Raw genomic sequence first — 26,165 nt, forward strand, 5'->3', positions numbered from 1 at the left:
TTTTTTAAACCTAACCTCTTGACCAAAAAAATTATCACCTTTAACTTAATTTATTTTTCTTTGATTTGAGAAACCTAAATAAAATAAACTATGGACCAGCATTTAATTTTTAGTTCTAAATACAAGCTAAAAGTTGAAATCTCTCAAAGCCCTAGGAGGTACAGCTTTTGAGCAGTCACTGTGCTTTTCCTGGACAGCTAACTTATTTAAAACAACGTCAGTAATTTCATAGGATTTACGATAAAACGTGCACCATAACTGCTGTGGCGCTGGAAAAGTTCCAGAAGGCTGTCAATTTTGAGAGGAATAGGAACAGAGAGCTTCTTAAAGAAGAGCTGCCTTGAACCTCTGCAGAATTGTTCTCCAGCTTTGGGCCTCTTCCTCAACAGTCAGGCTCCACTTGCCTTGCTCTTCCTTTTTCTCAGAGTTGGAACCCTGCATCTGATGGCCCTTCGTAAACTATAGCAGAGTTGGTCCTGCTGGGGTGATCTTACAGAGTTGCCTCTTGTCCAGCTCTTGCAGGGGTGACAGAAAAACAAACAAACTCCAAGTTGTATGGTAATGGTTTGTTTTTGATTGGCATTGGGTCAGTATCTGAATGGCCTTTGAGCTGATCCCTAAATACTAGCCCTGGTCTGTTGAGAAATATCTCACTCTAATCAATGACCAGAGAGAGTTTCATATCTTTTCATTAATTAGAGAATATGAAATAATAATTGTTGATCTCAAGGACACTGTTAAATGCTGACAAAGTTTCATAGTGTTTAGCCTCCTTACACTCCCTTGTCCCCTCTCATCTTTTCCTTCTCATCTTTTAAAACTCATCTGCTTTTGCAAACATTTTTCAAGTTGATTCCACTTAAAATGAATATATTGAAGGTGACATTGAAGAATTGTTGAAATTAAGGTTGAGGTCTTGTGAACTTTAATAACTTAACCATTTTCTTGAAATTACCTTTAAATGTTCTTACACTGAGAAAGATAAACAATTTCTTATGCCCCTTCAAAGAAGAGTAGCTATGGTAGTGGTTGGGATCTTAATATTTTCCCCAAACTATTTATTTTGAAAAATTTCAAACTTAAGAGTTGTTTATGGAGTGAACATTCATAAAATCTTCACTTAGGTTTACCAGTTAATATTTTGCCACATTTTTACTGCTTGCAATTGTTTCTCAGTCTCTCTCTTTCATATATATGTATATTATATTACATATGTATTTGTTTTTCTGAGCCATTTGGAAATAAGTTGTAGACATCATGACACTCCTAAATATTTCAGTATGTATCTCCTAACCACAAAGAAGTTTTTCTGCATAATCACAATACTGTTACTTTATGCTTAAAATGTAACTATTGATCCTAAAAGTCCTTGATTGTTTTTTAGTGGTGGTTTTACTTTTTGATCAAGGAACTGGTCAAGGATCACATATTGTACTTTGTTGTCATGTCACTTTAGTCTCCTTTAATCTAGAACAGTCACCCACTTTTTGTTTTTGGCTTTTATGACACTAACATTTTTGAAGAGTCCAGACCATTTGCCTTGTAGAATGCATTTGTCTGATTATTTCCACATGGTTCAAGTTAGACATTTTTGGCAAGAATAGTACATGGATGAAATGATTCAATGGAAAGTTCATAACAAGAGGCATGTTATGATGGGTGGTTCCATTGTTGGTGATGTTAAGTTTGATCACTTGGTTAAGGTGATCACAATCGTTTTAGAATGACTACATTAATATTGCTACCAACAGCAAACTTACTAAGTGAAGTTCATCATTTCTTTGTTGGTCCTCCATATCCACGGTTTCCATATCTGTGGATACAGAGGGCTGACTGGAAGTGACTTGAACATCTCAGTTTTTGGTATGGGAGCGTGTCTTGGAACCAGTCCTTTGCGGATACCAAGAGACACCTGTAGTTCTTTTTACCCTTAGAATGTTATGCCAGGTAAAGGCTTAGAGTCTGGGTGCTGTGTTCAAAAATGATTACTTGAAATGATTTTTCTCTCTGTGGTTGTGTTATCAGTTTGATACAAACAGAAACAAATGGAGCTATGTATTGCATTTTTGGATTTTCTTCTTTTTTGATTGACTTTTTTGTTTTTTGAACATGCAACATGGTTCATAAGTCAGAACTATAAAAGTATATAAACACTCAGAAGTTTCACTTCCATTCCCTGTCCCTTTCACCCTGTTCCCACCAACTCCTATACATGATCATTTAAATTTATTTTTGGTTTATCCTTCTGTTTTCCTCTTTACAAAAATAAACAAATATAAACATATTCTTCTTTCCCTTCTTTTATATCCAAAACGTAGTGGGATGCTAATATTTTGTTGTAAATGGGTTGAAAGTGAGCATAAAGCAACAATTGATTCTGGTCTGAAATAAATAAGAGCCAGTAGAATTAACCAAAACTTATGCATGACCTTGCCTGCCTACCAGCAGTCTATTTGTCCTTCAGGATGCAGCAGTCACCTTTTGTGGGAAATGTTCTTGAACCCTCTCCACTAATTAGGTACCCTTTGTCCTTTTATCACTGCTGTACCCATTGTCTGTTACAGCACTCGTAGTATGGTTGGGTAATTTTTGGTTTACTTATCTTTCCCTCCACTGTACCATGTGCTTCTCTAGGGCAAAGTCTGTCTTTTATCCATGTATTCTCCATGGGCAGCAAATCGCCTAGTGTAGAGTATTAGCTGCTGAACAAATGTTGGATGTGGAGTAATCTACACTTCTGTATATGTTCAATGGTTAGTAGTAAAAATTAGCAGAAATACTTCTGCAGAATTTTATCTTATACTCAAATTAGCTGGACTAACTTTTATATTGATATAAATTCATATGAAATACCTAAAATTGTTGTATACATCAGCAAGTGGAAGAAGTAGGAACGTGTTCCATTTTAAGAATGAGCTGCTCAAATGTCCTGAATTTCCTAAGCATAAAGCCTCTTGATGGCGTCTAATATTTGGGGTCCTTGGGCCATTCACAGTGATCCTGAGCTTGAACATATGTATATGTAATGAAAGATGAAGATACTGCTTTTTGTTTTATCCCTGCCTCCTGTGGAATGCATGCTGTGAGGAAATAGGAGTTGTCTTGGAGTACACACTTTTTTGATATGTCTTGATTACGTCCACCTCTTCCATTGAGCTAGAGATGCTGGTCCTAGGGATATGGGGGAAGAAATTCATTACTTTTAAGCTGTTGGTAGAAACAGTGGAGAATAAGCTGAGATACTTGCTTCATTTCCTGTCCCCTTGAATATATGTAAGGGCTGTAAATCAGTAAATCTCTGAGCTGCTTTTTTTAAGTCTTACAGAGCTTTATCATGTACCGTCCATCCTCAGCCCTTATTTCATTTGGCCTTTGTTTTTCTCTGGTGCAGTTATCAGCAGATAGGATTTACCTTTCTGGCTGTGATTAGTATCTGTTTCTATTTTAGGCAGTGCTGATGCAGTCACGGGAACAGGTTTCAGAAGAGCTGGTGAGGTTACAGAAAGATAATGACAGTCTTCAGGGAAAGCATAGCTTGCATGTGTCCTTACAACAAGCAGAAGACTTCATTCTCCCAGACACTATAGAGGTAACTTATTTTCTATAAGATCAAAAATGTAAACAAGTACATTTTCTGAAATGGCTACAAATTCTTTTTAAAAAGGTCTACAAATAACAAATGCTGGAGAGGGTGTGGAGAAAAGGGAACCCTCCTACATTGTTGTTGGGAATGTAAGTTGTGCAGCCACTATAGAAAACAATATGGAGGTTCCTCAGAAAACTAAAAATAGAGTTGCCTTATGATCCAGCAGTCCCACTCCTGGGCATATATCCAGACAAAACTATAATTCAAAAAGATACATGCACCCCTTTGTTCATAGCAGCACTATTCACAATAGCCAAGACATGGAAACAACCCAGATGTCCCTTAGCAGATGGTTTGGGGCTTCTCTGGTGGTGCAGTGGTTAAGAATCTGCCTGCCAATGCAGGGAACGTGGGTTCAACCCCTGGTCTGGGAAAACCTGCATGCTGTGGACCACCTAAGCCCATGTGCCACAACTACTGAGCCTGCGCTCTAGAGCCTACATGCCACAGCTACTGAAGCCTGTGCACCACAACTACTGAAGCCTGCACGCTCTAGGACCCACGTGCCACAACTACTGAGCGTTGTGCTGCAACTACTGAAGCCCACGTGCCTAAAACCTGTGCTCTACAAGAGAAGCCACCACAATGAGAAGACCATGCACCGCAACGAAGAGTAGCCCCCGCTCACCACAACTAGAGAAAGCCTGTGTGCAGCAACGAAGACCCAATGCAGCCAAAAAAAAAAAAAAGATGAATGGATAAAGAAGATGTGGTACATAATATACAATGGAATACTACTCAGCCATAAAAAAGAACAAAATAATGCCATTTGCAGCAACATGGATGCAACTAGAGATTATCATACTCAGTGAAGTTAAGTCAGAAAGAAATTCCATATGATATCACTTATATATGGAATCTAAATATGACACAAATTTATGAAACAGACTCACAGACATAGGGAACAGAATTGTGGTTGCCAGGGGGGAGGGAGGGTGGCAGAGGGATGGACTGGGAGTTTGGGGTTAGTAGGTGCAAACTATTAGTATATATAGAATGGATAAACAATAAGGATTTACTGTATAGCACAGGGAACTATATTCAGTATCTTGAGATTAACCATAATGGAAAAGAATGTATGTTTATGTATGTATAACTGAGTCACTTTGCTGTACAGCATATATTAACACAATATTGTAAATCAGCTATACTTCAATTTGAGTGAAGTAAGTCAGAAAGAGAAAAACAAATACTGTATGCTAACGCATATGTATGGAATCCAAAAAAATGGTACTGATGAACCTAGTGGCAGGGCAGGAATAAAGACACAGATGTAGAGAATGGACTTGAGGACACAGTGGGAAGGGGAAGCTGGGACAAAGTGAGAGATTAGCACTGACATATATACACTACCAAATGTAAAATAGATAGCTAGTGGGAAGCATAAGGAGATCAGCTCCATGCTTTGTGACGACCTAGGGGGGTGGGATAGGGAGGGTGGGAGGGAAGCTCAGGAGGGTGGGGATATGGGAATATATGTGTATACATAGAGCTGATTTCACTTTGTTGTACAGCAGAAACTAACACAACATTGTAAAGCAATTATACTCCAATAAAGATGAAGGGAAGAAAAAGGACTCCCTGGCGGTCCAGTGGTTAGAACTCTGTACTTTCACTGCTGAGGGCTCAGGTTCAATCCCTGGTCAGGGAACTAAGACCCCTGCAAGCCGCGTGACGTGGTAAGCAAACGAACAAATACATACATACATACGTACAGGCTTTATTGGGATGTAATTCACATACCAAATAATTCAGCCATTTAAAGTGTACAATTCAATGGTTTTAAATATATTCTCAGATGTGTAGCCCTCACCACAGTATTTTCATCACCTCAAAGAGAAACCCCTTACCTTTTTTTTTTTTTTTTTTTTTTGCGATACACGGGCCTCTCACTGCTGTGGCCTCTCCCGTTGCGGGGCACAGGCTCCGGACGCGCAGGCCCAGCGGCCATGGCCCACGGGCCCAGCCGCTCCGCGGCATGTGGGATCCTCCTGGACCGGGGCACAAACCCGCGTCTCCTGCATCGGCAGGCAGACTCCCAACCACTGTGCCACCAGGGAAGCCCACCCCTTACCTTTTATTCAGCCCTTCCTCCCCAAGGTTTAAGCAACTACTAATCTTTCTGTGTATAGGTTGTCCTTTCTTTCCTATGAATGGAATCATATAATTTGTGATCTTTTGTGTCTGGCTTCTTTCACACATCTTAGTGTTTTCAATGTTCATCCATGTCATACCATGTATAAGTACTTCATTGCTTTTTATGACCAAATAATATTCCACTATATGGATATTTTGTTATCCATTTGTCTGTTGATAGATATTTGGGTTGTTTCCACTTTGGACTATGAATAATGTTGCTATAAACATTCATGTATAGGTTTTGGTGTGGACATATGTTTTCATTTCTCTTGGGTAGAAACCTAGGAGTGGACTTGCTGGGTCATATGAGAACCCTGTTTTATCATTTGAGGATTTCTCCACATCCTCAGTAACACTCATCATTATCTCACATTGTGATTATAGCTATCCTGGTGGGTGTGAAATGGTATCTTATTGTAGTTTTGATTTGCATTTCCCTAATGGTTAATGATATTGAGCATCTTTTCATGTGTTTATTGGCCATTTTTATATCTTCCTTGGAGAAATGTCTATTCAGATCCTTTGCTTACTCTTAAATTGGGTTATTTGCTTTTTATTTCTTTGAGTTATAAGAGTTCTTTATATATTCTAGATACAAGTCCCTTATCAGGTAGATGATTTACAGATATTTTCTCCCATTCTGTGGATTGTCTTTTTCATTTTCTTGATGGTGTCCTTTGAAGCACAGAAGTTTTTAATTTTGATAAAGTCCAGTTTATTTTTTTCTTCTGTTGCTCATGCTTTCAGTGTCATATCTAAGAATCCTTTGCCAAATCGAAGGTCTGTATTATTCTTGCAGGACCAGATTGAGAGTGCACCAGAAATTAAATATTTGAAGGGGGTCACCATGCTGGCTCCTTGTGATATTTGTTTTTCTATATAGCACTTAGGGCACAGCACACTCAGCCTCCTTCTGTCTACTGATAATTTTTATGGCATTTGCTCACTTCCATTCTTTTGTGGTTGCGAGAATCAGGGCTGCAAAACCAGAAGTTTCCTGAGACACTCATAAGTATCTCCTTAACTTTTTCCAGACTTTATATTCATATGTTTTATTTTTTTATTTTTATAAATTTATTTATCTTTGGCTGCGTTGGGTCTTTGTTGCTGTGTGCGGGCTTTCTCTAGTTGCGGCGAGTGGGGGCTACTCCTTGTTGCGGTGCATGGTCTTCTTATTGTGGTGGCTTCTCGTTGCAGAGCATGGGCTCTAGGCACACGGGCTTCAGTAGTTGTGGCACGTGGGCTCAGTAGTTGTGGCTTGTGGGCTCTAGAGCTCTCAGGCTCAGTAGTTGTGGCTCACGGGCTTAGTTGCTCCGCGGCATGTGGGATCTTCCCAGACCAGGGCTCGAACCCGTCCCCTGCATTGGCAGGCAGATTCTTAATCACTGCGCCACCAGGGAAGTCCCTCGTACATTTTAAAACCTTTTAACTTCATGAAAAGTATCATCTTAGGCTAAACCCAAGTAAGCACTACAAACAGTATAGGCAAACATGAGATTTCATAGAGCAACTCTCAAAACGAAATAGAAAAAATATTTCCTGTAAGATCCTTCTGTTTTTTTTTTTTTTTTTGCGGTACACGGGCCTCTCACTGTCGTGGCCTCTCCCGCCACGGAGTACAGGCTCCGGACGCGCAGGCTCAGCGGCCATGGCTCACGGGCCCAGCCGCTCCACGGCATGCGGGATCCTCCCGGACCAGGGCACGAACCCGTGTCTCCTGCATCGGCAGGTGGACTCTCAACCACTGGGCCACCAGGGAATCCCCCCCCCTTTTTTAAAGAAATTTATAATTGTTCAATTTTTAAAAGTCAGACATTACAGAGATTTATAGTTTTGTAAGTAACAGTTTTTCCTAATCCTGTCCTGAAGATTCAACCCCTACTGTTTGGACCTCGTTCTTTTTTCCCATATAGATTTTAACATGACTCTTAGCTTTTGTTTTTATTTGCTCATTTACACAGGCTCCGTTGCCTACCCTGCCATTAGCCCCTTGCTCTCCTTCTCCTTTCCCTGCCCTCCCCCAGCTTGTGGTCTCAGCTCAGGTTACTGACACTCTGGAGAGCTCGCTCTCCTTTCTGAACTGGTCTGGTGACTGATCTCATCAAGGAGAAAGTGTTGGGGACCTGTCTATTTTTGCTGTCAGCATACCACTTCCCACCTCTGTTAAACTTTTCACTTGGCAGGAAAGGTTCCTCTCTCCATGTTCTATAAGGACTTTTTGTACCTAGATTTTAAAAAATTCCAAGAATCCTTGAAGGTTATAACCAGTCTAGCCTGTAAACCTTGATTCTGTAATAAATCTTATGAAATTTTTCTTGATACAGTTTTTCAAGAAAAACTGCCTTTTTAGTTACTGCCTTTTTTTTTTTCCTGCTGTTCTTTTTTTAAAATTATTTATATTTTTATTTTTTTGGTATGCGGGCCTCTCACTGTCGTGGCCTTTCCCGTTGCGGAGCACAGGCTCCGGACGCGCAGGCTCAGCGGCCATGGCTCACGGGTCCAGCCGCTCTGCGGCATGTGGGATCTTCCCAGACCGAGGCACGAACCTGTGTCCCCTGCATCCGCAGGCGGACTCTCAACCGCTGCGCCACCAGGGAAGCCCTGTTCTTTAATTTATATATACATTTGGTAGTTATCTAAGAATCCCAGTTTTTACTTTAGAGTTGCTTTAGGATATAATTGGGAAGATTTTGGGTGGGCGTGGAGGAGGATTTTTAAAAGAAGACAACTACAATTTAGGGAAAAAATAAAATAAGATTTAAACTGAATTTATTACAGAAAAACAGCTGATCACCTTAGAAAGCCTCTCTTTGCCATACCTGCCTCTGGCCTAACAGTACTTTGCTTTTGTGGTAGGTGTTCAACAAGTGTTTGTTTGAATGAATAAATGAATAAGTAAGTACATTTTGTCCTCTTGGAGTTCATACTTGCTTCTGAGTTTGTCTTTTTGATCCTCATTCACTAACTCCCTTCAAATTTAAGCAGGTAATAGTGGAAGTGTCTAAGCTATTCATAGTGAATCCTACATTGTAAGTCACTTCAAATTTTAATTTTTCCATTTATGAAACAGTTTTGAGGGAAAAATATGTAGTTCACAATACACATTTTTTGGTTAGTAATGTTATTTCTTTAACATACTGAATAATATGGCATAACACCTGCCCCTTGAAGCCAAGAGTGGGTTGGAGTTCAAAGTCCTAAATTTTGAACCGTCTAAAACAACATCTGAAATTCTGGTTGCAGAAAATCTGTAGCTTTTTTTGTTTATTTTCTTTCACCCTTATAAAACCAATATCCATTTATTTCTTGAATCTAGGCACTCCGGGAGTTGGTATTAAAATACCGTGAGAACATCATTAATGTGCGGACAGCAGCAGATCACATGGAAGAAAAGCTGAAGGCTGAAATACTTTTCCTGAAAGAGCAGATTCAAGCAGAACAATGTTTAAAAGAAAACCTCGAAGAAACTCTGCAGCTAGAAATAGAAAACTGCAAGGAAGAAATAGGTGAAGATAAAAGTGATGTAGTTTAGAATTGAAGGCACTAAAAACTTTTTCTCTGGTTATAACAGTCTTAGAATGTAGAAAACAAAAAAGTATAGGAAAGAACTAAGTAAGGACTCAGTCCCTTTCTCTGGATGTTGATATATCCAGTGATTAGGAGTTAAAAAAAAAACCCCCAAAAAACTCATCTTTTTAGGGGCTCTGGTGGCCTCTCTGGCAATTACTAATAGGAAATTCAGGACTTGAACCCAGACGCTGGGGAATATGAGTAGATGGGTGGCATTTCCTTGCAGAACTCAGAAGTGTTAACAGACTCCTGCTGGGATTAGCTCCCCCCACACCCCCCAGAGTTAGGTGTAGGTATTTGATGCAGACAGTTTATGACATGGTGTTCTCGTGTGGACTCTCACTTCTCCTGAGCTTGATTATGATGCTGATTGGTTGGGGATAATTTTGAGAAAGGGGTGTTGGTCCCTCACCCCCATTCTGCCCACTGTGTTCAGTACAGCATTTGACTTTCATTGCATGAGGTTGAGCTTATAGGGGAAAGGGGTGTTTTAAGAAAAAATTTAAATGCAAAACAATGAATAAATGCTAACATGTCTCCTCCTTTTTTCCTCCTAGCTTCCATTTCTAGCCTGAAAGCTGAATTAGAAAGAATAAAAGTAGAAAAAGGACAGGTGAGTTTCATGAGTTTCAAATTGATTCTGTCAGCAGCCGGTATTTACTTATTGAATCCTACTGTGCTAGACTCAAGGAATAAAATACAGTTAGGACATAGTCCCTGCCTTCAGGCAACTCCTGGGAAAAATACAGTGGAATATGGGCGTGATGATGGTAGAGACCATTTAATGAGAGCCTGCTCTGTGCTGACTGGAGGAGATACAGGGAAGACTAAGATGTGACTTAGCCTGGAGCTTCCACTGTGGTGGAAGGACAGGCAGGGTGTGGTCTTGACATGATAGATACTTAAAGCTACAAAATACTTAGATACTTAAAGCTACAAGATCTTTTACAAACAGGAGGTGATGTTTTCTAGCTGGCTTAGAGTCTCCTTCTCTTAGACACCATGAACACCTTTTGGTAGATGACCCCATTCAGCTTACTGGCCTCGTTATTCATTGACTCAGTGACCTTTGCTGTTGTGCTGCCCTGCCTGGCCCCACTCCTGCCTGCACCTTGCCCCACTTCTGACATCTCACTCCAGGCTCATGCCCCTGACCCCTGTCTACCATCTTTCCAGCCCTTAATCCCATAGGTTCATCTGTCTGAGTACCTCATTCAGACCTTCAGTTCCTTAAACTTTTCCTTTTCTGCTGGTTTTAGCAACTTCTTCATGGCTTTGCTTTCTTTCCTTCTAAGCTGCATCTGACATGGCTTGCCTCTTCAACTAGTCTCCCACTAACGCCTGCAAGCCCCCGATTCCTTGTTCTTGTGCTACCCTCACTTGGTACCGCCTAACCCCGGATTAATCCTGGTGTCCACCTTCTGTGCCTCTGCCCCCAGCTGCTGGTTCCACTGGAATGAGGAACACTGCATGGTCCTGCTGCCAGGTGCTGCTCAGTAGCCTTTCATTTGCTCTTAGTTGCTCCTTTCCATTCCTCGCGGTGGACGTTTCAGTCGCCGCTCAGCTCGTCCCCTCGTGACGGCACGTGGCGGCCTTGTGCCCCCGTCGTGAGCAGGGCCCGCCTTCAGCTCCTCGGCTCCTCGGTCGTATGCTCTGTTTTGCTTCCCAGCCTTCTCTTTCTTGCTTCTTCAGAGGAAAGGGTGACCTGTTCTGACTAGTCTTGTCACTGCACATGTGCTTTGACTGGGTCCCTCACATCTTCTCCTGGCATCCTCTCTATCTTCCCCTTCCAGTGTGGGCCTTGAACTTCTGCCTCTTGTCTTTTCCATTATGCATAACCAATCTCAGAGGTCTCCTGGTAAGAGGGAAAAGTTTCTCTTTGGATTGTACTTCTTTCTCCAGCTACCAGTCCTTCTTCTTCCTTTTATACCCAGAGTTCTTGAAAGAGTCATCTCCACTGCCCGACCTCCCAGTCACTCCTCAGCCCGCTACAGTCAGGCTTTGGCTCCCACTGTGCTATCAGGTTACACTGGCAGAAGTCGCCCGTGTTCCAACGTGTCCCATCTTCCCCACTCCCTCCGCCGCTGTTTGGGTTGACTTCAGTGCTCACTTGGCTCATTGTAACAGCCTAACTTCTTTCCCTGCCTCCAAAATTGATCCCCTTCAAATTTCATTTTCATATTGAAACCAAGGTGATTATAAACTTGACTGTGAGCCAGTCTGGTTTAAAACCCTTCAGTAGTTCTCTTTATTTATATTCCTTAGCCCAGCTGGGATCTCCTGCCTCACCACTGCCTCTCCGGCCTCAGCCTCCAGGGCCCCAGAACTCTGTGCTGTAACATAGCAAGAGCTCACCTCAGTTCTTTAACTCATTTTTTTATACGTCAACTTCCTCTTTTTGGAGTATCTCCCTCCACCTTCTCCCCCTTACCACCCTTTAAGGGTCAGATGTCATCTCTTCAAGGAAGCCCTTCCCAACTTTTCTGGCAGAATTAAGTGCTGCTTCATCCATGTTCACATGGCATAGTTAACTTACATGTCTGTCTCTCCTGATTTTTCCATCCCCAGGCCTTAGAACATAGGAGGTGCCTAATAAACGTTTAGTAAGAGAAAGAGTAGGTCTTGAAGAATCAATAGAAGATCCACAGATATCAAAGGGTAAGAAGAGCATTCCAAGCATAGCCAGTATCCAGGGCCTAGGAGGATGCGAGCTTGGGTGCATTTCTCCAGGCTCCTCCAGGCAGGTGTGCTGTGACCTGTAGGGAGTTTCTATGTGTTTCAGCTTTTCCCTTTTTCACAGTTGGAGTCCACATTAAGAGAGAAGTCTCAACAGCTTGAGAGCCTTCAGGAGATGAAGATCACTTTGGAAGAACAGTTAAAGAAAGAAACTGCTGCTAAGGTGACATTTTTGTTGGTAGTTTCATAAAAAAGCAGTGTGAAGAATGTAGAATCACATCTTCGCTGTTTTAAAAAAAAAGCCTTGCTGCTTTGAAATAGTGCCACCTTCTGAAAGTTGGCAAGATTCTCCGCTTGCAGAAAGAAAATGGAATGACTTTATCTCTTTAGAGTTGGGTCAGATGTGCACACTGCCAGCTCTGGAGGTTTGTGTCACAGGCTTAACTGGCTTTTTAGGCGTTGAGCTAAAGGCCATGTACCAAACTTGGCACTGCCATAGCCAGAAGCATTGCTTTGGAAGTGCCATTCCATTTCATTGATTTATGAAATATTGCACTGAACCATATTTGTTGCGTAAATTCTGATTAGTCCTGTTAGAATAAAAGTGCATGGGGCTAACTGTGGGGGAAGTTTGGTTTTGGTGGGCTATGATCTAACCTTTAAGGGTAAAAATGTTGTGTATGTGTTATTTAATAGTCCTCTGTTTTTAGAAAGGCTCACGCACAGGGGGTCCTGCTGAAGTTTCCCTGTAAGGAAGACTGGGGATAGCTGGGGCTGCCTAAGGCATATTCATTAAGAATCTTCCTGGCAGATGCTTGACTGTTGTGGTTGTCAGAGGAAATCCTTAAAGATCCTGTCCTGTTGCTATGACAGCTACTGATCTTACGGCAGCTGCTTTTTGATGATTAATCATTGTCACCAGGCTGCTGGGGGTGAGGGGTGGAGCACAGCACTTTCATTCATTTTTAATTTGGCTCTCATACTCAGTTCATTTTAGGACCTAGAACAAGTACCTTAGGCAATGTGCACCCTTGCCCTGTAAAGATAGAGTCAAAGGGAGACTAACAGGATATAGAAATATGATGGGCACCCACCTTTCCTCTCTAGTCGTAGGAAATGACAGGTGCCTAGATTTCCTGAGTGATTTGACCTATGGCTCTCCAGCATTAATCCTCATTCAAAACTTGTATTTTTTTAGGTTACTGTTGAACAACTAATGTTTGAAGAGAAGAACAAAGCTCAGAGGTTGCAGACAGAACTAGATGTCAGTGAACAAGTCCAGAGAGATTTTGTAAAGCTTTCTCAGACCCTTCAGGTGAGGCACTTGGGGAACCCCTAGACAGAACACTGAGGAGGCACTTTTGGGGTTCTTGGTACCCAGGAGAATTTGCTAATCCCTGACTGGCCCACTGACAATAGCTAGAGGATTACAAATTATGGCTGCCCCACCCCAGCTCCAAATGCCGGCCTGGTCATTTAAGCTGGAAACGCTTTTCCTCTTCCTTGCTGGCCCTTAAGGGTAAAATATAAAGTCCTTAGCGTAGCATGTAAGACTCTTCCCAGCCAGGCCTATCCCTACGTTTTGTCCATCTCTCTGCCTTACGTTTTATATTCTATGTTCTAATTTTTAAAAACTACTTGTAGTTCCTTGCCCACAGCATGTGTTCCCTCTGGAAGCATGGCCCCCTTGCTCCTTTCTTCCAGGGCCCTGCTTAGCTTTGTCCTCCCTGTGGAACCCTCTCTAGGTCCCCAAGCTGGTATAGTGACATTTAGTATATTGTGCTAAAACTCTATATAAGCTTGTTCTTTTCCCCCAACTGAACTGTGGGTTCTCAGAGGTCAAGGATCAAGTCTCATTCATTTCCATAGTCTCAGCATCTTATACTGGCTCTGTTATGCAGCAGCTTTTGGGAATTGTTTTTTGGATTTAATTGTTCTTGCTGCCTCTTTTCTTTGAAGTGACTAGTCTCTGTTGAGTTCATCTCCATTTCAGCTAAACCAGTCAAGAGTGAACCAGAAGGTCTAGGCAGGAGCCGTCTGCACTTACCTCACTGCATTATTTCTCTAGGTGCAGTTAGAGCGGATCCGGCAAGCAGACTCCTTGGAGAGAATCCGGGCAATTCTGAACGATACCAAACTGACAGACATTAACCAACTCCCTGAGACATGACACCCTCATGGCAGGACTCTAGCCTGCACTTTGGGTTTTTAACTCATCTTTAGAGCAACATTAATTATTATTTAACTCTTAACTGAAGAAGAAGTCACACACAGAAAAAGGAAGACTGCAGAAATGCTTAATTCTAGTGGGGAGACTGTGCAGCACGGGAGCAGCAAACAGCCAGGGTAATCTGCAGCAAAAAAGACCTTTCAATTGGGAACGCTAGCCAGACTCCAGACCTGATTCCAGGGAGTGTGGGATCAGATTTGGTGATGGAGGAAGTGCTGTTTCCTCGCCTGCTTTAGTCAACATTTCCCTGCCCTACAGCACCGTCCCAGTAGTGTTTGAAATGGCATTTCCTGTTCATAGCTGTTGGAAGAGAGAATTTGTTTCTGTTGTCTAGAGTTCATCAGTAACAGTATTCAGCTAGCAGACAGAGGTGGAGTGTGCCGTATGAATATTTTATATTAAAATATGAAGTTTGAGAGCAGCCCACTGGCTAGTGACTGTATTTCCTAGCTCAGTGTATTTTTTTTTTTAACCATTTTATCTTGCATTGGAGGACCTTAAATGCTACTGAAACTTGCCTGAGAACCATAAGACGGTGGCAGACAACCAATTCAATTGAATTGGAACCGAACTAATTATGAGGATTTGCAAACTTGGCTGGGGCTATATGCATTGGAAGTTGAGGTTAAAGGAAAAGCACAAGAAACTGTTCGGAAGCACTTTTCCTGCTACCTGGGTAAGTTTCGTGGACTCACAGGTACCAGGGCCAAGCTGAACTGGCACCATCTACTCTTTTGAAAACTGTTTTAGTTTAGTTATTGGATCAGTGGAAAAAATATTAATAAAACAAGCTATGTCTGACAACATCTAGTATAAATTTATAAGTCTGCTGCTTATTTTATTTTCAACTCGAGTCAGTGGGCCTGAGTACGTACTTGGTTCAAAAGTGTCAAATACAAAAATGGTGATAACTAGGTCTGGCAGATACCTATTTTGTATTTTTCTGTTTTAGGCCTGGAGCGTGATAACGCTTATGGTGAAGTTGGGGAAAACCCAGTTAGTTGATCAGTTTGGAAATCTGCTTTGTCATTTCTATGAGGTTAGATTCCTTTCCTGTGTGGATAAAGCTTCAATGAACAGTTTGTCTTTGCCGTAGCCTTATGAAGTGTTGCAGAAAGCACAGAATGAATTTATATTCACTGTTTACCTGCAGCACTGTTAGCCAGTGGAAGACTACACTGTTTAATTCATCATACAGATGGTTCAAAAGTAAAACTGTTTTCAAATTTTTGTGATTGGTGTTGTGTAACGGCAGAGTACTTGAAGGAACCATATGGAAATTAAGTGGATTGAGTAGATTGTTTGGCTCACATAAAGCTACAACTTTAATTGTCTTTGTTATAAATGAAGTCATAATGGACTAGCCCTAAAGATCTTTATTTCTGTCTTCCATAGGACAGGACAAGGTAAGGCCTACATACCTCATTCCTTGGGCTATTGCTGTAGTCTTACATTCACGATTATGAATTTTGAAAGTAAACACTAATTATGGAAATAGTGCTATAGGCTTGCATGCATGAAACATTATTTTAATTGGTTTAAAGTCCCTTTGTATAAAGTACTACTCTGTTTCCTTTAAAGGAAACATGTATCCTCATTGAGTTACAGGGAATTTTATTAATTCCAAAAATGCAATCACTTTAAATTATATGTGTGTCAGACTAGTCCCTTGGATAAACTCCAAGCTAATTTGTTTCAGATTATTAAAATTGGCACCATAAGTCAAGATGGATAATTCATAACCTTCCTGAACGAACTGAGCTACAACTCCCAGGGAAATGCTTGGCTGAGACTGGGTACCTTGCTGATACTGATGTTTTTCTCCATAAGATGGTACTGGGCCAATAAAATTCATGATTAGGAAACTGTTAGCAGTTTCTACAGTGGCAGATGCAAATTGTTGGAACCCAGTTTTTTGAGAAAAATATGCTTGAAAAACCCAAACTGAGACTAGGTTTTGTTAACAGTCTCTACTTCTGGTATGAAACACTTTTTTAAACTGGGTTTTCTTTCTTTATAAATGGGAAACTGATTTAGAAGGTAATATTTAAGCCCTTCAAGACAAAAGAAAAGGTCAGCTAGGTTTCACGAGTGTTCCTGTGCTTGTATTCAGTCTGTGTACACGTGTTCTCACGCATGTCTAACCTGATTTACCTCTTACCTGTAACCTACCTTACCATGTGGCTTTTAATTGGCAGTCACTCAGCCATTTCTAGGCAGGTACGGTATTACCTTTCAGAACTCATTGACAGGTATAAAAATATTACCTAATGCTAAAAGACAAAATCATATACTGTATACCAAGCTATCTGTTTCTCCATTTGAGATCCTACATGTGCACCTCATACCCATTCAGTGACATGTATTGGGACACAGAGCACAGCCGAACTCAGCTCTGAAAGGAAATACTGCCTGTCGAGGAAGTGAGCCAGCAGTGGCCTTGCAATTGTGGATACCGAGTTCTGCTGTGAGCAGATTTCAGGTATAACCATTTGTTAACTGTACTGAAGGCGTGTCCTTAAGAAAGTGTTCAAATTAAAAAAGCTGCTGTCTAGTATACTGTGTGGCCTTTTCCTTTGAGTTCTAGGGTTTTGTCCCTCTTCAGAGTCATATTTCTGGTGCTGCTACTTTAAAATGCAGCTTTTATTCTTGTTCAAATATCAAGAAAACTCAGTAGGGTTCATGGAGGTCTGGCAGCGTGCAGCTGAAAGTCTTGGGTGCTTTTTTTTTTCTTTTAAATCCTAGGCCCTTGCTGAATACAATCATATACTTGAGCTTGTATATAAACCACATTCCAATTTTTAAATAAAAGCATTTATTCAGTAATTATAAAACAAGTATAAAAAGTGATGAACAACCACACCAAAGTTCATCCTTTAAAATGCCTCTTTATAAATTAGATAACGCTACCTGTTCGTTTTACAATGAGTTTAAGCCTTCACTTGTGTTAATTTCAGGTGTGAATCTCTTCCTGGTGGTGTCAGAAGTTTACATGATTTCGGATATCGTTAATTTGCTTCACCATTTCTCTTATGTGCTCACCCCTGTAAAATCATAAAGTTACTCACTTTGGGTAATACAACAAATGAATAAACCATTAATATTGACTTGTTAAGAACTTAGTAATACTGAAGTATCTTAGAAGTGTTCTGCTAGAATTAACGGCTTAAGGTTTCAGATGGATAGTGATGGTAATTCATTTAAGGCTAGAGGCAGCAAATACAGTAGTGGAGCTGCTGGAAATATTTTTGAACATATTCACTGGGGAGTACCTTGACCACACAACAAAAGTATAAAGACAGACGTCCTTTTTAACCCTCTCACTATACTCATCTATTAAGTCCTTATCTATCACCATCATACACTTCCTGTCCTGGTAATTACTTGACACGTAAATGTCAAGTGGTCTTATCTGGGCAAAGAAAGGTTGATTTTGGCATTTTGCAAAGGAAAAACTACCTCGCACTAATAGCTGATTGGTACTTACTCCTCCTTCAGGATGGACTGAATGCATTTTCGCTGGTAGGCGCTGAGAGTAATGGTGGGCTTCTGAGGACTTAGTACCTTTTCCATCTTTCGTTGTTGATAGTCTTTTTTCATAGTAACCTTAAGTATCAAACAGAACACAGACACTTTAAGCTTTGGTTTGCTATACATTTTCATAGTATCTATTTTAGTCTGCTCTTTTTACATTTTATAAAATTATTTTCTGTAGAAGGAACACTTTAAAAAGTACCAAAGGTAGCCACCTTGTGTCCATTCCTACCTGTTTGATGGCATTGCCCAAATGTCGAAGTTGATCAGGTATCAGCTGTAATTCTTTCTTCATGTCTCTCTCACTGTCAGAGAGAACTGGGAGCTGAGAGTGAAAACTGTGAAGTACTTTTTTCATCCTGTAGAAAAGGTAAGCAAACATCTCAGCTTAAGATCTCAGCTCCTTAGGAGGAACACAGTCCTAACTAAAGCTCCTAATTTAGGAATCTGGTGTCTGTGAAGGAGGCCTCCACAGGATGGGTTTGGGGAAAGCATCCCTGCACTGTCTTCCGTAGAATACACCTCAGAGGGAGTATCTAGCACCCAAGAACTTAATAACACTAGTAGTACCTGACCTGAGTAGGGAACTGAATGTTATACAATTACACAGCCCACTGACCTGGTCATAATATCTTCTTGTTTTTCCTTGGCTTCCTCATATTTGTCAGCTAAGCGCTCGGCCATTTCCCGCAGACTTTTCCTAATGGCATAAAAAGCAAGAGTCTCTAGGGGTGCACCTTGATGGTGAAGCCAACTAATGTGGTTCAGTATCTTAGGGTGAGACACAGTTCCAGTCTAGCTGAACTATTTTTTTTCTCCCTTGTCTTGGCACTTACCTCTCCTCTCGGCAATAATTGAGATCTTCTAGTTGTTTCTTTTTTTGGTCACATAACAATTTGACCCTTCAAGAACAAAAAGAAATTTAATCAAAAGCCAGGTCTAGGCCATTATACAGTGTCAGCTACCAGCCAGGGACTGACTGGTACGTGAACAGAGGCCATCCTACCTCCGCTGAATCTCCTCCTTTGCCAGGTCCTGTTTAAGAATGTACTGTTCTCTGAACACCTGGGTGGCTCTGCTGATGAGCTGAAGGCATTCTTCGGGAGGAGGAGCCGTATCTTTTTCAGATGATCTTAAAAAAAAAAAGTTTCTGTCATTACTTTGCTTAGCTGGGTAAAACAACTGAAGACAGACTCATGTCTTTTTACACTTCCTGTTTATCTTTCTCAAATGCCTCCATATCTGTGTACTCTCTCTCTATTCTCACTAGCTGATTAAATATGCCCTGTGTTTCTTCCAACTCCAACATAGTAAAAAGTATATGAAAAGAAATAGCTGAGGACAGGCTGAAGAGTAATTACAAAACAGAGAAGGGAGCCAGTTTTTAAAACTGATACGCCCTAAATTACATACTTCAGAAATGCTGGATTTGCAACACTACGTTGCAGAATGCTTCTAATATGTTTTTCAAAGGAATCCGGGGTTTCAGCCAGAATACGGAGGGGAGACTCTGCCACTTCAACATCCTCTCGGGTACAAAGCAGGGGAGGAGACACTGGATGGACTGTGCTTCTGCAAAATAAAAATAAAATTTACAATGGAGTTACTTGCTGTAAGTATAGGAAAACCTAAATCACACTTACCCAGAATTCTGAGGATATAAGAAACTATGAAGTGTTACAAATACTCTCAATGGCAATTTCAGAAAGCTTGAAAGATTGCGAACTTTAACAGCATAGCCAGTGACTGACTTTGCAATAATTCAAATCTGAGAGTTTGTTAATAACATTACTTTATAGACAACTTGTATTTCAGAGAGTTGGCAGAAACATGATTTGAAGGTATCTAGCTAACTAATATTTAGAAGTTTTTTTCCCCTTTGGGATTCATGTTTTTATTCTGAAGTGTCCTAGTATGACTAGGTCTTATTTTACTAAAGGTAGGGTAGCATTTTAAAAACATGCTGAGGCAACAGACAAAACAGCAGTTTTTTGTAGTGATTTTATTACTTTTGTTCAGTCTTGCTAGTTTTTAGTCTCTTGTATAAATATCACAGAATTGATAGTGAATTATTTTCTTTTCCAAATGATGTCACTTCTCAGAGTATGGAAATTCTTCTAAGGACAGTAAATTAATGCCAGTGTTTTGAACTATGTCAATATCTAGAAGCACATGCTTTCAAATGACACCAAGAGACTGGGGGGAAAGGGGTCTAGTGTTCCAGTACTCCAGTGGCTTGTTAGAGACTCCTATTCCTGCATTTATAAAACTCAGAATGACCTTCCAGAGCTGTTGAAAATGGTACTTACAGCTTAATATGGGTTCCTTAAGGAGAACAAGGGTTACGAGTTCAGCTATGTATCACCTTTCTTCCAGAGTCTACATATTCTGTGATGTCCCTATGAGGCTGGCAGAGATGGAGGAACTGGACTTTGAAGTCAGAAAGCCCGGTCTTTGCAGCCCAGTTCTATGTGTTCCCTGTGACTGGCATATACATAACCTCTCTGTCCCTGATCGCTCCTCTACAAAATGAGGATAATGGTGCTATCCTTAGCGCAGGGTTGCTCTGATTGCCAGAGGCTTACTTCTGAGCCTGGCACATAAAGTTTAAAATCATTAAATCAGGGACCTCCCTGGCAGTCCAGTGGTTAAGACTCTGCGCTTCCACTGCAGGGGGCGAGGGTTCGATCCCTGGTCTGGGAGCTCAGATCCCGCAGGCCATGTGGCGTGGTTAAAAAAAAAAAAAAGAAAAATCATTAAATCTAACTCATATTAATGATGGAGTTCAGTATTTTAGTATTCTTTCCACACTTGGGTAAAGCTCTTAACTCTCCACTAGCTAAAGGAGATGCCAGAAATTATGCCCAAAATAAATCCTTCCAGAGATGGCAGGAGCAACAGAAATAACCCTCCATCCAACCCTCAAGTCAGAAGCCAAAGCATAAACCATGTTATCTTCAGTCCGGTTACTAAGGACATCTTCCCAGCTTAGATTTTGCAGAATTAACGAGAGCTGCGTGGGAATACAAAGGGGGACGTACAGTAAAGGCCTTATGAGGCATTCGTAGTTACTGGTGATGCAGATCATCGTAGGCCCCAGAATGTCAGGGACAATCCAGAATCCTCGAATCGGAGCTGGCTGCCTGAAAAAAAAACACACAGCCATAGTTAAACTACAAAACAGCAAAAGCAGTGGATCCAAAAGCAACGATATGGCTGAGGTTTGTGGCCTCCTCAGGGCTGGGCTGACAGTTGGGTGGGACATGGTAACAGTGCAGTAACCTCAGAGGTGGGGACTTGGAAACCTGTATTACTTACAGCTCTGATCGGCTTGAATAGAGCTGTCGCTCAGCAGTCAGGCGTCGCCTGACTTACAGGTCACGCAGGAGCCCACAGCCTCACGGTGCTCACTGTCATCTCGGCAGTTACCGTGATACGACAAAGCCAATTCTTTACGTGTCGTTCTCCCAACTCGCACGTAAGCTCCAGCTACCTCTGCGTGCCTAGCCGAGCGCCCGGCCCAGATTAGGTGCTCAGAAACTGTTGACTGAATAGTGTCTTTCTCACCTTAAAAATTCAGTGCAGGCCAACATCTATGTCACAGGACTTAATTTACTGTGCACAGCAGACAGCTCCCTCTCAGTCTTGGTCTACTTCACTGAAGAAAGTGAAAACTGGACCTCAGACAGGAACTGCCTTTCCTGCCAACACGCTCATCCCACCCCCACGGCTCACTTCTGCCCCAGACTGTCGACGCCATCTCCTCTCGCCTCTCCTGAGATTCGCTCCATCAGCTCTGCAATCACAAAATCTCCCTACTGTCCATTTACCCTCAGCTTATAAACAAGTTGACATCTCTTCCATTCAAAACACTCTCCACTGTAGTTTCAAGCTCTCCTTCACCTATTCCCTCTTCCTTTCCCTTTAGAGCCAGCAGTCTTTCGACAGTAGCCTGCAGTGTTATCTCTCCTTCCACATCTCTCATTTGCCTTTTTTGCAGGGGAGGGGAATGGTGGTGAGGGGGAGTCAGGGAGGTTAGAAATTTTCTTCTGCATTTCTAGTGTGAAATCTACATACAGAAGAGTGCACATACACACTCTGTGACCACTATCCAGGCCAAGAATGACGACACTACAGGGGCCTGAGACCTCCCGTATGAACCTCTTGATCACAGCCTTCCACTTGATTTTTATGATACTCATGTTCTCGTTTTGCTCTATAGCTTTCCTGTCTATGTATGTATTCATCCCTAATCAATAGTTTTACCTGTTTTTGAAATGTATATATTATATATACGTATATGTTTATAAATGAGATTTTAGTATCTATCTTCCCCATTCACTTTTCACCTGTGCTGTCCACTCCCACCCACAAAAGCGTTTCTCCGTGGTTCTCGATGAACCCCCATGTTGCCAAATCTGGACACTTCACTGCTCTTCACTGCTTTGCTGTACTTACTTGATGCTGCTCCCCCTGCCTCCTCTCTGAACATCCCCCTCCCTGGCATCCTTCCCCCGGGTTCTCCTTCAGTCTCTCTGGCCGCCTTTTACTCAAGTTTCCTGCCGGGGCTGGGCTCCTCATCCTCCACTCACTGCTTGTAAGAAAGTGTTGCTCAAGACTCTCCACTCAGGTGTCCTCTACTCACTCTAGGCCCTTTCCTGGGGAACCTTCACCAGAGTCCTGGCTCCGATGCTGACAATTCCCACATCCATACTGTCCTAGCCCAGACCACCCCCAGCTCCAGACCTACGCGTCCAACTGCCTACTGGGCTCCTCCACTTGGATGTCCTTTGGAACAGAAGACTCTAAGTGTCCCCATTAACCCATCTTGAGTCTTCCCACATCCTCTTTCTCCTATGTCCAATTTTTCTGAAGGGTACCACATCTACCATTATCCCGGGTAGAAACCTGGGAGTCACTCTAGATGTTTTCCTTTATTCATCAAATATTTACTGAGTATCTACTAGGCACCCTGTCAGACACTGCGTGTACAGACATAAGGCGACAGTATAAGTATGAAACAGACAGGCATGGTCTCTGCCTTCGTGAAACATTTATATTCTAGTAGTGGTGACAGACGTTAAACAAAAATATCAATTTAAGTATGTGCTACAAAGAAAAAGAATAATAGGAGAACCCAAAGGGGTTCTGGGAAATCAAGGGAACCCACTATGAACTGACATTAGATCAGAAAAGAATCAGCAAGTGAAGACTGACTGGGGTTATGACTGGGGATATACCTCCCAGACAGAGGACACAAAACGTGGAATGGCTGTGAGCAGAGGAGAGCTTCTGATGCAAAGATACTCTTGGGGTGAAGTATCATGTCTGCATGGGAGTGTAATATACATATATACCTGAATTACTGAAACAATTGTTATCTGTGTTTAGAAGGGAGAGAAAGTCCTTACCTGCATGGCAGTGGCTTCGTACAAAGAATGTGTTCTACAAAGCATTTCTGTTCTGTAGCTAGTTCCTGTAAACTGTCCTTATCTTCTTCATCTACAAAAGAACACAATATATGTTAAATAACAAAAGTCTCCAAATTAAAATGCTGACGATATTAGTTAAATGCGGTTAAGTTCTTGTCTCAGACCATTGCTTCTTAAAGGCTATGCCTCTCTGACATAGAAATCTCCTTTCCACAGGGGTCTAGATTTCTGCCTCAAGAAGGAAAGTGGATTTTCCTTGGTCAGAAATGCAGAAATGTTTCATTCAGGAGAACAATCCCAGAAATCATTCCCTTCCATTCTCTTCCTCACCCACACCAATTTTACTTTTATAACAGCTTTTTGAAACGTAATTCACAATACCACACAACTCAACCATTTAAACTGTACCATTCAATGGGTTTTTAGTATATTAAAAGAATTGTACAACCATCACCACAAAAAATTTAGAATATTTTCGTTACCCAAAAAGAAACCCCCATGATACCCATTGGCAATCGCTCCCTAGTTTCTGCCAATTGCCCCAGACCTATGCAACAACCACTAGTCTACTTTCTGTCTCTGTGGACTTGCCTATTCTGGATACTTCATATAAATGGAATCACACAACATGTAGTTATCTGTGACTGGCTTCTTTCACTTAGCATGATGTTTTCAAGGTTCATCCATGTTGGAGCAGTTACCAGTACCTCCTCTTTCTGTTGCTGAATAATATTCCGTTGTATGGCCATACCACATTCTTTTTATCTAACCATCAGCTGATGGACACTTAGCTATCTGGCTATTATGAATAATGCTGCTATGAACATTCATTTAGAAATTTTATCCAAGTATGAACATGTTTTCATTTCTCTTGGGTATATACTCTGGAGTAGAACTGCTGGGTCATATGGTAACTCTATGTTTAATCATTTGAGGAACTGCCAGACTGTTTTCCCAAAGTGGCTGCACCATTTTACATTTCCATAAGCAGTGCATGAGTGTCCCTATTTTTCCAACACTTGTAATTGTCTTTTTAAATACTAGCCATTTTAGTGGGTGTGAAGTGGTATCTTGTGGTTTTGTGGTATCATTTCCATGACTGAACATGTTTCCATATACTTATTAGCTATTTGTATATGATCAGTGGAACAATGTCTATTAAAATCCTTTGTCTGTTTAAAACTTTGGGTTATCCTTTTATTACTGAGTTCTAAGAATTCTTTATATACTCTAGACACAAGTCCATTATCAGATATATGATTTGGAAATATTTACTCCCATTCTGTGGGTTGTCTTTAGTGTTTCCTTCTAAGTGTTCTATAGTTTTAGTTCTTATATTTTAGCCTTTGATCAATTTTGAGTTCATTTTTGTGTATGGTGTGAGGTATAGTCCAATTTCTTTCTTTTGCATGTAGATGTACACTTGTTCCAGCACCATTTGTTGAAAAGACTATTCTTTCCCCCATTTAATTGTTCTTTGTTGAAACCAACTGACTGTAAATGTAAAGGTATATTTCTGGACTCTCAATTCTATTCATTGACCTATATGTGTATCCTTATGCCAATATCATGCTATCCTGATTACCATAACTTCCTAAGTTTTGAAGCTGGGAAGTGTGGGTCCTCCAACTTTGTTCCTGTTTTTCAAGACTGTTTTCACTATTCTAGATCATTTGCAATTCCATATGAATTTTAGGATCAACTTGTCAATTTTTTTTTTTTTTTTTTTTTTTGCGGTCGGTACGCAGGCCTCTCACTGTTGTGGCCTCTCCCGTTGCGGAGCACAGGCTCTGGACACACAGGCTCAGCGGCCATGGCTCACAGGCCCAGCCGCTCCGCGGTATGTGGGATCTTCCTGGACCAGGGCATGAACCCGTGTCCCCTGCCTGCATCGGCAGGTGGACTCTCAGCCACTGCGCCACCAGGGAAGCCCCAACTTGTCAATTTTTGCAAAGAAGCCAGCTAGGATACTGATAGGAATTACACTGAATTTATATATCAATCTGGGGAGTACTGCCATCTAACAATATTAAGTTTTCTGAGCCATGCACATAGGATGTTTTTCATTTATTTAGGGTCTTATTTCTTTCAATGTTTTATAGTTTTTTTTTTAATGACTTATTAATTAATTGGCCATCCCATGGAGCATGTAGGATCTTAGTTCCCGGACCAGGGATCGAACCCGTGCCCCCTGCAGTGGAAGCACACAGTCCTAACCACTGGACTGCCATGCCAGGGAATTCCCTGTTTTGTAGTTTTAAGAGTGTGTTTTGCATTTCTTTTGTTAAATTCATTCCTAAGTATTTTATTCATTTAAATGCTATTGTAAATAGAATAGTTTTCTTAATTTCTTTTTAGATTGTTCACTGCTTGTGCACCGAAATAGACCTGATATGTGTTTACTGATCTTGTATCCTGCAACCTCTCTGAACTCATTTATTAGTTTAAATAGTTTTTCAATGGGCCCCTATGATTAACTGTGTAAAAGATTGTGTCATTGGAGAATATAGTTTTACTTCTTCCTTTCTAATCTGGATACGTTTTATTTTATTTTCTTGGCTAATTTCCCTGTCTAGAACCCCCACTATAATGTTGAATAGAAGCGGCTAGAGCAGACATCCTTTTGTTCCTGATCTTAAGGAGAAAGTGTGGAAGGCAGAAGTTGTATAACAATTAGATATTTAGCTGAAGACATTTCTAAGCAAAGTGTTGAAGATGTGGTCTGATTTCTTCTTGCTGATTACAGTATAATGTGAGGAAAATATAACTGAGGTAAGAACTGTTAAACAAAATGGAACAAGGACTTGATGATCTAGGAAATCTTCAGCCTATGTGGATGGCAAAAGATGCTAAAATTAAGAGAGTCACCTTCCGGAAACATGTTTTAGAGAAAAAGCCACTGGTGTGACTGTTCAGTCTTTTGCTAATACCTCAGAAA

The 26,165-nt window shown here is 41.2% G+C and overlaps 2 protein-coding genes across 7 annotated transcripts in view; one reads left to right on the forward strand and one right to left on the reverse strand.

The window, feature by feature from the left end:
• The window catches only part of RABEP1 (rabaptin, RAB GTPase binding effector protein 1), a gene marked incomplete at both ends in the record, with an annotated part of 104,895 nt that extends 90,694 nt beyond the window's left edge, over positions 1-14,201 (forward strand). For 3 of the 4 annotated variants that reach the window (XM_079725264.1, XM_079725267.1, XM_079725266.1), the window contains 6 exons: positions 3,449-3,589; positions 9,102-9,291; positions 9,913-9,968; positions 12,156-12,254; positions 13,230-13,346; positions 14,100-14,201. In XM_079725264.1, the coding sequence (XP_079581390.1) occupies positions 3,449-3,589; positions 9,102-9,291; positions 9,913-9,968; positions 12,156-12,254; positions 13,230-13,346; positions 14,100-14,201 (705 nt within the window). The remainder of the gene's footprint in view (positions 1-3,448; positions 3,590-9,101; positions 9,292-9,912; positions 9,969-12,155; positions 12,255-13,229; positions 13,347-14,099) is intronic. The other variant, XM_079725265.1, reaches the window with a different exon arrangement.
• Positions 14,202-17,057: 2,856 nt separating this feature from the next.
• The window catches only part of NUP88 (nucleoporin 88), a gene marked incomplete at its 5' end in the record, with an annotated part of 37,470 nt that continues 28,362 nt past the window's right edge, over positions 17,058-26,165 (reverse strand). The window contains 9 exons of one of the 3 annotated variants that reach the window (XM_079725446.1): positions 17,058-17,305; positions 17,749-17,867; positions 18,028-18,154; positions 18,415-18,495; positions 18,632-18,697; positions 18,802-18,927; positions 19,209-19,367; positions 20,837-20,938; positions 23,207-23,297. In XM_079725446.1, the coding sequence (XP_079581572.1) occupies positions 17,242-17,305; positions 17,749-17,867; positions 18,028-18,154; positions 18,415-18,495; positions 18,632-18,697; positions 18,802-18,927; positions 19,209-19,367; positions 20,837-20,938; positions 23,207-23,297 (935 nt within the window). In that variant the 3' untranslated portion in view covers positions 17,058-17,241. Of the gene's footprint in view, positions 17,306-17,748; positions 17,868-18,027; positions 18,155-18,414; positions 18,550-18,631; positions 18,698-18,801; positions 18,946-19,208; positions 19,368-20,836; positions 20,939-23,206; positions 23,298-26,165 lie in introns of all 3 variants that reach the window. The other 2 variants (XM_079725448.1, XM_079725447.1) reach the window with 2 other exon arrangements.

This window comes from Hyperoodon ampullatus, assembly GCF_949752795.1.
Source record: "Hyperoodon ampullatus genome assembly, chromosome: 19".
Taxonomy (NCBI): Eukaryota; Metazoa; Chordata; class Mammalia; order Artiodactyla; family Ziphiidae; genus Hyperoodon; species Hyperoodon ampullatus.